We start from the raw sequence: 12,427 nt of genomic DNA, 5'->3' as shown, positions 1-12,427 counted from the left end.
CCCATTAGTAGTAGTTGCATGCTTAGACATATGCCCATGTTATAAGGACAATTGTAATTAAGTCCAGGAATAAACATATCAGTAATTATGTCCAGTAATATCTAAACAGAAATAAGCACAATAATAATATGCCAGCAGTAATAAATCCTGGTAGTATGCCAACAGTAATATGCCAGCAGTAATGCTCAATAATCTGCCAACATTAAAGACCAGTAATTTGCTAGGAGTAATGCCTAATATACCTGCTGTAGAAACATCTATTAGTATCCTAATAATAATGTCCAGCACTGTGCTAACATTAATGTTCAGGAATGCCAGCTGTAGAAATACGATATGGCAATAATATGCCAACATTAAAATAACATTGATATGCTAATTTATCGACAAAATAAATGCAGACATGAAAACGAAGTAATCATACGCCAGAAGTAGCATCCTAGTAAATGCAAACATTAATGCCTAGTAATAAGCCAACAGTGTTAATGCTCACTAATATTCCAGTGATAATGCCCAGTAGTATGCCAATGATGATATGCCAACATTGCCCAGCAGTAGCAAGAAATGTACTATGCCTAACAATAAGCACAGCAGTAATAATTGCTATGCTTACTATAAGGAATATTGTTACTTAACTCTGCACTTTCTTCAATGTCAGGTCCTACTGCTCTACCCAGCACTCCCAGACTTGATAGTGGGTGTCATGTACTCAATTGACCTTTACTACTTCTTGTGAAGCAGTGCTCAATAGTAATTAGGTTGCCATTTGAAGATGGTGTAGCAGACAGGATCATGAGAGGACCAGCAGCACCATGAAAACAAATGACAGGTGGTAGATGCAGAGTCTCTTACATGTGGATACTCACTACATTTAGTGCTCAAAAGCATTGAAACTCGGCAAGTAAATTGCTATATTTGCCACCTCATATTGTTTGCCTTCACAGTACACTCTTGACGATAGAGATCATTTATGAACCACAAAATCTGCAGTCTTGCAAAGCTTCTTTATGTGAGAAAGTGCTACTACTTGTCCACAAAGCACATTTTGAGGTGCAGACCCACTTCATGGTCTTTTAAAAAACCCTGTAGATTGGTGGATGCATCTGAAAATGCGCATGGTGGAAACAGCAGAAAATTGAAATGTCAAAGTTCAACCTACTACAAGTTTAGTATCACCCCCTTCATTAATATCAGCTTTAACATTTTTCTTATATTGATTGGTTTAGCTTCATCTATGTCTTAAATTAATCAGGAGAGTGAGGGGACACAGAGACTTTGTTTATTACATGTGTTACAATTGTGTGTTTGAAGAATTTTATTATATTGGTTGAAGTGAGCCTAGAAATATGCTTTGAAGTATAATTGCAAGTGGAAGGGTAAAAGTGTTTCTTACTATAAATGAAGGGACTTGAGAATTAATGGTTTTTTGCAGGGAGGAAAATGTTGCATGCCCTCCTGCAAAACAGAGAAGGCATCTGTAAATGGGCCATATTCACCCCTTTATCGAATTTTCCTTACTGCAAAATGAAATCACTTTTCTGCACTTTAGTGGAAAACAAGACGCACTTGTAGACCTAATCCGCAGTTGCTAAGGAACATCCTAGAACTGCTAATCTCCTTCCATTGCCCCCTTTACAACAACACAGATGCCCCAACCTTGGCTTGCATTTGTGGATACTAAACTGCTAACGGAATCTGAGTCTTCATATATATACACACATAATAATAATTATATACCTAAAAGTGTGCCTTTCAAAGTGCATGTCAACTTCTCAGTCCTCTTACAAAATTATATTCCATCTAGCTTTGTGGCACTGGTATGGTGAAATGTCGAAGTCCAACCTCCTAACACTTTAAGACCTCACCTTTATTAAGGATTTGATTTATGGGGAAAATTTTGATTTTAATTACACACAAGGCCAGAGGTGTTGCGTGAGCAGAGCTCCGCCGGTGCCAATCTATTTTCCTGCTCAGCAGTGGACGTCTCGACCCCTTCTGTTATTTTACAAAGTAGCAGTGGTAAGATATGGAGTCCCTGTATCTAATCATATGATGATGATAATGATGCCCTTTGATAGGCTGAGATTGTGGTGCTGCGGTGATGATGTCTGGGAGCTGCACCATCATCATGTAATGAGACTTCAGCTACTATAAGAGCTGCTTCCACTGTGTAAGAGAAACAGTGGGGGATCATGAGGAGTGATGAATAACTGGGGAGGGAGTGATGATTAACCATGGGTGGGGGTAATGAATAACAAATGGGAGAGAGGTTGGCCAACCATGGGTGGCAGCAATAAATGACTAGGGGTGTGGGGTGATGAATAACTGCTGGTGGGAGGGAGGGATAACTAGGAGTGAGTGGTTATTTTATTTTTTTTACTTTTTTATTTATTCATTTTTTACTTTTAGTTTGATTTAAGTCACCTACGGTTTTCAAGTTGCCATCAAAATAAAAGTATCTACAATAATATAAAAATAACATTTCTGTTGCTTTATGTTAGTAGAATAAGTACTTATTAAAGATGTTTCTGACCCTACCATAGAACACTAATGCTAGTTTGTATATTGCTGCAGCTCTCTGGAAAACAGTTAACACTTAGTGCTGCAGAAAAGCTGAGCTTTTTAAAATTTACAAATGTAAAAAAAGTTTTCATCTCCTTTAAGAGATGTCTTTTCTTGTTGCTTAGTTAATAGACCTATAACTCAAAGTCCAGGCTTAGCCACCAGTCCTCCAAGTCCTGGTGATTAATAGGCCCATGGTGATTCACAATAGAAATGTGACCATGTTTTGTATTATTACTGCAAATGGGATTGTGATGAAAGGGTAAGTGAGGAAGTATAAGGTTACTTTAGGAGAGAGTACAGTGGGTCAGAAGCACATGATGCAGTAAAATAGCAAAACAGAAACAAATATAACGTACACAATGATATCATTGGAATGTTACACTCAGTTCTTTAAAAGCAGACTTACCTGCTGTAGACAGCGCAATAAGAATGGTGGCAGTTGTATAAAACAGTCTAGGGAATTAGCAGAGTGGGAATAGTTAAAAAATTAGATATGTTTAAGCACTTTATCCATAAGTCATTAAGTTTAAGCAATTACATGATAGAAGATGATAACATATTTTATAGCACTTTTATCTTTCTATAATTTTATTTTATGTTGAGCTTGATTTTTTGCTATATTTTCTATATTTTTCGAAAAACTATAAACTAAATAAAAATGCATCTAGCACATATAAATATGTACTAAACTGTGTCATTAACTCTATAACAAACATTACATGTGGGACAGCAGTGTAATGAATGATAATTTAAAAACCAAGTTTAGTTACTTTTGGACAATACTTTGTAAAAGCTTGTATATTACTGGGCTAAGTAATACACCTGAAGTAACTGATTGGATTATACTCAAGTCTGTCAGGCATGCATACACATTACACATTAGTTCAGATGTTTCCTGATTGTTCAGGGACCAATCTCACAGACCTCAGCTGCCCCCCAAAAGTCTCAGGCTACCCGAGATGTTAAATTTTCACAGTAAAATAAGTTTATGGTTGGTAACCTAACACTGAAAAACTTCAACAACTTTCATATAAAATATTTTGCTTTCATGAATTATGAAACTATGACAATTTAATTTTTGGTGTTTAGTTGTCCTTTTTGTGCCCCACTAATGCTAATATAAACAGACAACATAAAAGATTCTTACTCACATGGCAAGAGAGCGCGTCACTGCAGTTCCAAGACGATCAAAAATATAACCACATAGAAGAGCTATAAAACTGTTTGTGAAAGCAGCCACAGTGAATACAATTGAGAATTGTTCATCCTGAGAAGAGCAACCTACAAAAAAACAAATGTGGGACATTAAAAGGCAAAGAGGTCTTTGATTAGGATACCTATTCTGCAGGAACACTATAATCCAGAATCAGTTAATGTTATTATTATAAATTACACATTCATTTTTTACTATCAAGTGTATTTTTTTAAATAAAAGACAAAGTTGCAATTGAGAAAAGGCAAGATGTCTCCATAAAGAAAAAGACAAATAAAATTTGTAAGTTTCTCATTCAAAAGTAAATTAAGAATAGGTGTAAGGATGACGACAATATGAAGCATAAATTAAATAAAAATGCAGGAGCTGGATTGTGTACTAATTTTTCCATCTATTACAAAAATTGATTTAGTTCATCTAAACCAAACACTTGTGTAACTAAAACACTTATGATCAACAGTCGCATTCATTAAATGTACCCAGACTCTAAACAGAGGGCCTGAGAAAGCCAAGTTCAAGCAATACAAACTTTGACCAACGTAGTAAGGTTAATTTCATGTTGCCTAGATTTATCTAACAATGTGGACAGTGTTAATGCAAACATAGCGATTTTAGGGAACTTAAAAAAATAGCAAGAAATAGAAATAACAGTGCTATGTATATGTAACAAAAGCCTGGAAGATAGTTTCCTACCCAGCACATTTTTGGCAGGTTTTAGCAGCAGCTAAACAAAATGTCCCCAATCTAACAGAGGTAATATAAACCCTATGTAGTATGTAGACTACATAGGGTTAGTTGTGTTTGTTGATATTTAGCCGAGAGAGTAGCTCCCCCTTTATGGCTGAAACAGTAAATCCATTCTTTATTCGTTAAAACTGCTAGATCCACTTCCCATTTTGAGAGTTGTACTGTAATGGAAAAGATTAACTTTCTAGGCCTAATGATAGAAGATGCGGTTTCATAGGGGCATCTAGCAGAGGCGGCACAGAGTTAAGAATGTCAAGTTCATTACAAATTTGCTCAAAGGATTTTATATAATTCTTATCATAGAGTTGTCCCACTGTAAAACATTATTTGTTGTACAAAAAAATTTCTGTCCTCCAAAATTGAAAGTCTAGGGAATTTTCCACTGTACCAGTGAGGGGTATCTGTGTCTATATCTTCCTGCTGTAATCTGAAATACATGTATTCCATATATGATCTTCCTGCGCAATCAGGGCCCTTACTTCTGAAATTACCTTCCAATAAAGTCTGTATCATTGTTTTTCCAATATCAATTTTTTTTAATTAGTATATTGTGCAAATTATTATCATGAGGACTTCATAACCATGGACCAATATGAGTGATCTGCTAGGTATAGTAGTAAAGCTTAATAGCCAAACCACCAAATTTTTAAGGTTCACTCAAAACATTTAATTTATTTCTGGATCTTTTTTCCACCAAGACCAAGACAAAGATAAATGCTGGACGATACTCCTAAAAATATATTCAGGTATAGGAGAATGTTGAAGCACATATAATAATTTAGGTTGTACAAACATTTAAACTTATCCCTGCCCATCATAGTCAGGGGCAATGTTTTACAAATGTGAGTTTTAATCTTTAATATATAAATCAGGGGTGAATGTTATACAAAATGTAATCATTATTATAACATGAAGCACATAAATATTTAAATTCAGTGTTTCATTGGAGAGAGTGCCCTAGTGGAGTATTTTGAGTCTCCCCTAATAGCAAAAATGCTAGATTTGCTCCATTTGATTTTAATAATAATAATATAAACCATCTCTCAACCAACTGCAATAAGGTACGTAATTAATTGTTTAATTCTGCAAGGAATAACAGTATATCATCAGCATACACTGCAATGACTCCCTCCCTTCCCCTCCAAAACCCTAATAGTTATTTCTAATTAGGCATGCTAAACATTCTATAAGTAAAGCAAAGAGAGAGGGAGATGGCGGACAGCCTTGACGAGTTCCCCTCTCCAATGGAAGACTTTTCAAGAGATATTGATGCAAATTCTAACAAAAAAAAGCAGAATATATTAGTTTTAGCATCTTCAAAGATTAGAACCCATCACAAAGCAGAATACGATTTTTCTCAAAGATATTTCCATTCTACAGAATAAAAAGCTTTGGACACCACCACCGTTTCTGAATGTGCCCTGTGCGATAATTGTGGCTATGTAAAGGGTTGTCTAATGTTGATATTGGTAGATTTCATAGACCCTGTCTGGCCCGAATGAAAAATTTTGACTATAACCTTGTTTAATCTTAAAGCTAAGATTTTTGCCCATTTGTAAACAATAAAGATAACGATATCAGCTTGTAAAACCAGGGTATACATATTAGTTTTCTATTGAGTGGGCCTTTATATTTTTCTGCTGCTTTGTGCTCAATTTTTTCAAACTTGGCTCCGTAAAGAATTATGCCACAGTATCTTTCCTAACATTAATCATGGATGCTTGCCAACTTATAATGAAAATGTATGGGAACTTGGTGGAGTTCTTAATTCTCAAACACAATGTTAACATCTGCTTTACTTCTATCAGACGACAGGATAAATAGATAAATAACAACTTGGAAATCATCCAATTGGTGTCATGAACTGGAAAAAAAAATACATTCACTTTTAATTAATGTGTATTCCAGTTGTGCTCACTGACAACTTTTACTTATATATTAAATATTTAATAAATTGTTCAAATTCCACAGAGAAACATATAGGGCCTGATTCATTAAGACACGCATACTGAATGCAATGTGCGTTTGTTTCTTTTTAAACGCATGTGAATCAGTTATACGCACGACCGACTTCAACAAGGAGCAGATGTGAAAATATGTGTTATGATGAGTACGGGTGTAAGTCTGCTCTGCTCTACTAGACACTGCAGAATACATACGATACATATGAAGAATATAAACTCAAAAAAGAATGCACAGAAAATTTTAAAAAACTATGCAATAATGTTCCATATTAATAAGACAGTCATTAATGTCAACATATTATAAAAATTAAAAAAGTGTTTTGTTTCTTAGTTTTTTCCATGAAATACATTTCTTACGATGTAATTAATGTCTACTTTACTTAAAATACATTTTTACAGTTGCTCCTGATTGCGAACACATGTCCAAGCATACATACACAGCCGTCATCACTAGTAATTGTCAGTTAGACTAGACCTGCAGCTGGAGCAAGAGATACAGCTAAAATGCAAGGACCTTTGAGATGCCCAGAGCTTGAATCGGACGCTGTTGTGTGCGCTCGAGATTGGCACGCCCTTACTGTACATTGACTACGGGAAAATGGCCCTTCCCTGCCCCGTTCTCTCCCTGAAATAGTAGGCTGTTGTAAGTGTCCTCAAAGATGAATTGGATGTTGCTGCGTTCTTTCCGGTTCTGGACATGCACAGAGTAAGTGTATGGATTAAACGCACAAATTCACAGTTTACATCCCTTAATGAATCGGGCCCATAGTGCTTAGCCTTTTTCCTTTTAAATTTTTATTTATTTATAAATCCTTATTATTATATAAATGATCAGTGTTTTTTTTTGGAATAGGTTATTCTGTTCAGAAGAAAACTGGGATAATCGCTGTGTTCCATTGTGTACCTAATGGTGAATGGAGCAGATGTCTGTCATGGTGAATGTGTATGTGTCCTTAAGAATACATAAGCATTTTATAATTTTACTTTATAACCTTACATACAATAAATTTACATAACCTTTACAAATGAAAAGTCATAGGGCTAGATTTACTAAGCTGCGGGTTTGAAAAAGTGGGGATGTTGCCTATAGCAACCAATCAGATTCTAGCTATCATTTTGTAGAAGGTACTAAACAAATGAAAGCTAGAATCTGATTGGTTGCTAAAGGCAACATCCTCACTTTTTCAAACCCGCAGTTTAGTAAATCTAGCCCGTAGTCTAATCTATACAAATTTACTACATACTTAAATGTCCCTATATAAAAATATTTGACATATGTTAGCTAGCTCTCTACCTCACTGCAAGCTATGATCAACCTTTGTAACACTTAATATAAGGTGACTATGGGACAGGAAGAAAAAACAATGGACATCTAATGCATAGTAAGCAGGGTGCAAGCATAGTAACATAAGGAATGAAGTGTGTACATAAAGAGTTCACAGTCTTGGCCTGCACCTTACATTGGGCAGAACAGTCACCAAAAATTGGGATTGTCCCACTAGAATGACAACATTTGACAGACTGTCCTGCTCTCTCCTACCTGTTTTTGTCACTTTCACCACCTGTGGCTGCTGGTTTCTTTAGTTGCGGCTTGTCTGGAATGTTTGGGGCCCTATCTGGAAAAAAAATGGGTACATTTAGAAAATTCCAACCAGCCCCAGCGTTAAATCAATAGCACTCACGAGTAATAATTTAGCCTTTCTCCAGCCCCAACATTAAAATAATAGTATACCTATTTAATAAATAAACCTATTTCCCTCCCTGCAAACAGCCCCAGCAATAAATTAATAGTATTTACATTTCATAAATATACCTATTTCCCGCAACCATCACTGCCATTAAATAATTCATAGTCACATTTTATAAAGAGACCTCATTCTCCCCAAACTCACCCCCACATTCAATAGCCCCCAAACCACCCCATCTTAAATTAATAGTGCCCACTATTAAATTGTCCCACCATCACCCCACAAACAAAAGAGCACCCATTAATTAGCCACCACCTACCTCCCACACACTACATTGCCACAAGCCCCCTGTACCATCATACATACTACATTGCCACAAGCCCCCTGTGCCATCACACACACACTACCACAAGACCCCTGTGCCATCACACACACACACACACAATACCACAAGCCCCCTGTGCCATCACACACACACTACCACAAGACCCCTGTGCCATTACACACACTACCAAAATCCCCCTGTGCCATCACACACACACTACCACAAGCCCCCTGTGCCAACACACAAACACACATTACTGTGCCCTTTCCTCATCGCAACGCTGTACCTCCTTATGATCACACTGTGCCTCTTCAACATCAGACTGTGCCACTTCATCACAACTATGCTGTGCCCTCTTATGATCACACTGCGCCCTCCATGTTTCCCCCCCTTCACCTGGCACCCCTTCATCACTCTGTTCCATGCTGCCCCCCCTTCATCACTCTATACCATGCTGTTCCCCCCTTCTCCTTCATCACTGTGCCATGCTGCTCCCCTCCCCTCCTTCATCGCTGTGCAATGCTCCTCCCCCTCTCCTTCATCACTGTGCCATGCTGCTCCCCCCCTCTCCTTCATTACTGTGCCATGCTGCTCCCCCCCTCCTTCATCACTATGCCAGGCTGCTCCCCCTCTCCTTCATCACTTTGCCATGCTGCCCCCCCTCTCCTTCATCACTGTGCCATGCTGCTCCTCCTCCTCTTTCATCACTGTGCCATGCTGCTTCAGCCCTTTCTCCTTCATCACTGTACCATGCTGCTCCCCCCTCTCCTTCATCTCTGTGTCATGCTGCTACCCCTTCTCCTTCATCACTGTGCCATGCTGTCCCCCCCTCTCCATCACTGTGCCATGCTGCCCCCCTTTCCATCACTGCGCCATACTGCTCCCTTCCTTTCCATCACTGTGCTATGCTGCTCCCCTCCACCTCTCCATCACTGTGCCATGCTGCCCCCCTCTTTTTCATCCTTGTGCCATGCTGCTCCCCCCTCTCCATCACTGTGCCATGCTGCTCCCATCCTCTCTCCTTCATAACTCGGTGCTTTGTTGCTCTGTTTTCCTCCCTTTGTCTCCATTCCTTTACTTACCTTTGTATTGGCTTCTTTCATCTTCTATCTTCTGTCTTGCCTGGGTCCTCTCTACACCATTCCTCACTGAATGTCGGGCGTGACGTGAAGACAGCACGCCCGACATTCAGTGCGAACGGACCAGAGAGGAAGGAGGAGAGACACCGGCGTCGTCATCATGTGGGTATGTGTTTTGTTTTTTTTCCCGTTTTTTTTTTAAATAGCCTGCTACACACCCCACACCCGCACAAACTACTAAAAAAAAAAAGATAAGAAAATATATAAATCGGATTAGATTAAAAACAAAAAAAGATAAAAAAAATATTGGCAGTGAGGGCCCGGGCTAGGCCCCTTGGCATGTCCGGGCCTTGGTAATTAGTATCAGCTCCACCTACCTCAGCGGCCCTGAGCACCACGGCTATGAACAGATATATTATATGGAGGACACCCTATTATTGTAGCTCATACACTTACCACTCCCTGTAACAGTTATTGTGCATTAGTATTTTCTACCATTTTTAAAATTAGTCAGTTGCACAGGAAAGAAATACGCTTTTGTGTCTTTAAAGCTCTGTGTTCTTCAGTAGAATTACTGATGGAAGCTTCATATACACGGGGAAAAATGCTTTCCTTATGACCAAAACTCGTTTTTTTTGCTAAGTTCCAAATATGTATTTATTTTTTAAAAACTATTAACAGGTATATTTTACAATTATAATTTTAGACTTTAACAGAAAAAGTTGTCCCAACACTGGTTTATTACTTATAGCCATAGGGCCTGATTCATTAAGAAAAGTAAAGCAAAAAAGAGTAACTTTGCACCTTGGCAAAACCATGTTGCATTTGAGAGGGAAGCAGGCGCGGGCTGGCAAGTTTAAGCCTGGGGGGCGCACAGGCGGCCGCATCACATGGCGATGCGGCCGAAGGTAGTGAATAAGTAATATTGCCTCTGGGGGCGGGGGGGGGGGGGGGCGATTGGCCGGCCCTAACAGTGGTTGGACTGAGCTGCCCCCCTGCCCCCCGGCCCAGCCCGCCCCTGGAGGGAGGTAAATTTCAAATTTGATGATAGATTTATAGTTGGGGTATGCATGTCCTAGATCAACTTTATGTTTCAGTGTAAGAATAAAGCTATCAAGTATTCATGTGCTGTATGAAGTAACAGCCAGCATTTCATTTATGTGCAAAATAATAAACTACTTTTTGCCACTTGCATTGTAACATGTTTTGTCCATGAGAAAAGTGACTCCTATTTTCTTTCTTACTTTCCTTAATAAATCAGGCCCATAGTGTTGAGAAGGCTGTGAACCCTTTACTTGAAATCCCCAAGACCCCTCAGTAAAAACAATATAACAGTGGGTGCTCAACACAGTTTCTATGTCTACTTTACCAGTAAAGCTATTTATAATTAACAATACTCACCAGCAGTAGCATTTCTAGTTTGATTTCTAGTGTCCGGACACAGATTCTGAAAATACCTTTCTTCCTTTAGCACAAACACAAGGGATGCCCATCCGAAGGTGACCCCCGCAAAGCAAATGCATTCTATAAACCCAGTGATCAGGGTCAGCACACGCTGGCAGCGCATCTATGTGGAGGTGAAAGATACTTTATTAGAACAAATATCAAGCAGAAAATGTTTTGAGTTCAATATATTGAAAAACAGAACAGGTACATGAGAAGGGATTGTATGATAAGTACATTAATAATAATAATAATAATAATAATAATAATAATAATAACAATAATATAACTGAAAAGGATAAAATCTAAACCTGTTCAGTAAATTGACTGGCTCTTCTTCCCACAGATTCTCCAGGGCTTAAGAAACACAAAAGCAAAACAGTAAATAAATATTTGTGTCCATGTATTCATGTTTAATTCATATTTTAATTAAACTCTACCTTGCTGATTAACTCAGAGAGAAACATTTACTATATGGAGCACATTGGCCCTCACCTATTACAATGAATCCAATATAACTTTTCAGAGACACATACACATCTATACATAAACAGTGACCTAAAAAAAGCATCCAAAATAAGATATACTACCCTATATCTATAGATATAAAACAATGTTAATTATCAATCTTCAAGTTAAATACAAGCACAGTCTGTCTTATAGAAAATTATGTTAGCTATAACTACATCTAAAACGAACACACACAGAAATGCAATGTAATAATATAACATCTAAAGTCTGTGAATTAATCATGCAAAACATTCTAGTATCTGCACCTTCATATCCAGCTTACAATTTCCTTTTTATATTGTATTTTATCCTTTTTGAAAGTTTCCAAATATACTTACTAGTGTTTTTGTTTATATTACTGAAGCTACTTTAGTATTGTACTTTCTCTGCTCATACCTCATTCCGCTTTTCAAGCTGCCCTCTCTCTGCTTAAGTCAGTATTTTCTCTTACCACTCTCGTTATTTTAAGAACATTACTTTTTTGCCTTGCTTTTATGAAACATATTTTGCTGATATCACATTTTTTTACGTTCACGGGACAGGAGAAAGTGTGATGATCTGTGTAATGATCACATCTGCCACACAACTCTGTTTCCTTCCTGTTTCAAACAACTGCTGCTTCACATTTATTATTATTATCTTTAATTCATAAGGCACCACAAAAAGTCTGCATACATGACATTTAAAATAGTATACAATAAACAGAAAGCGACGATCCATTACATAATACATGGAAAACAAAATAATACATAAACCAGAGCTACTGATTAAACAAATCACACACAGATAACTTAGTAATGCAGATCAACCTATTTATTGGACAGTGAGTGAGAGTAAAGTAGTCCTGGACTCAAGAATACAGGGCTAGGGAAGAAGGCCTGAATGTACAGAGGGTG

At 37.7% G+C, this 12,427-nt stretch overlaps 1 protein-coding gene across 2 annotated transcripts in view; it reads right to left on the bottom strand.

The window, feature by feature from the left end:
• The window catches only part of LOC142161526 (equilibrative nucleobase transporter 1-like), a 35,671-nt gene extending 23,687 nt beyond the window's left edge, over positions 1-11,984 (bottom strand). For both annotated transcript variants that reach the window (XM_075217218.1, XM_075217219.1), the window contains exons 1-5: positions 11,928-11,984; positions 11,333-11,378; positions 10,980-11,145; positions 3,714-3,843; positions 2,969-3,015 (exon numbers count right to left, since the gene is read on the bottom strand). In XM_075217218.1, the coding sequence (XP_075073319.1) occupies positions 2,969-3,015; positions 3,714-3,843; positions 10,980-11,145; positions 11,333-11,378; positions 11,928-11,932 (394 nt within the window). In that variant the 5' untranslated portion in view covers positions 11,933-11,984. The remainder of the gene's footprint in view (positions 1-2,968; positions 3,016-3,713; positions 3,844-10,979; positions 11,146-11,332; positions 11,379-11,927) is intronic.
• Between the last annotated feature and the right edge of the window lie 443 nt (positions 11,985-12,427).

The sequence above is a fragment of the Mixophyes fleayi genome, chromosome 6 (assembly GCF_038048845.1).
Source record: "Mixophyes fleayi isolate aMixFle1 chromosome 6, aMixFle1.hap1, whole genome shotgun sequence".
Taxonomy (NCBI): domain Eukaryota; kingdom Metazoa; phylum Chordata; class Amphibia; order Anura; family Limnodynastidae; genus Mixophyes; species Mixophyes fleayi.
This window is presented reverse-complemented; position numbering and strand designations above follow the sequence as displayed.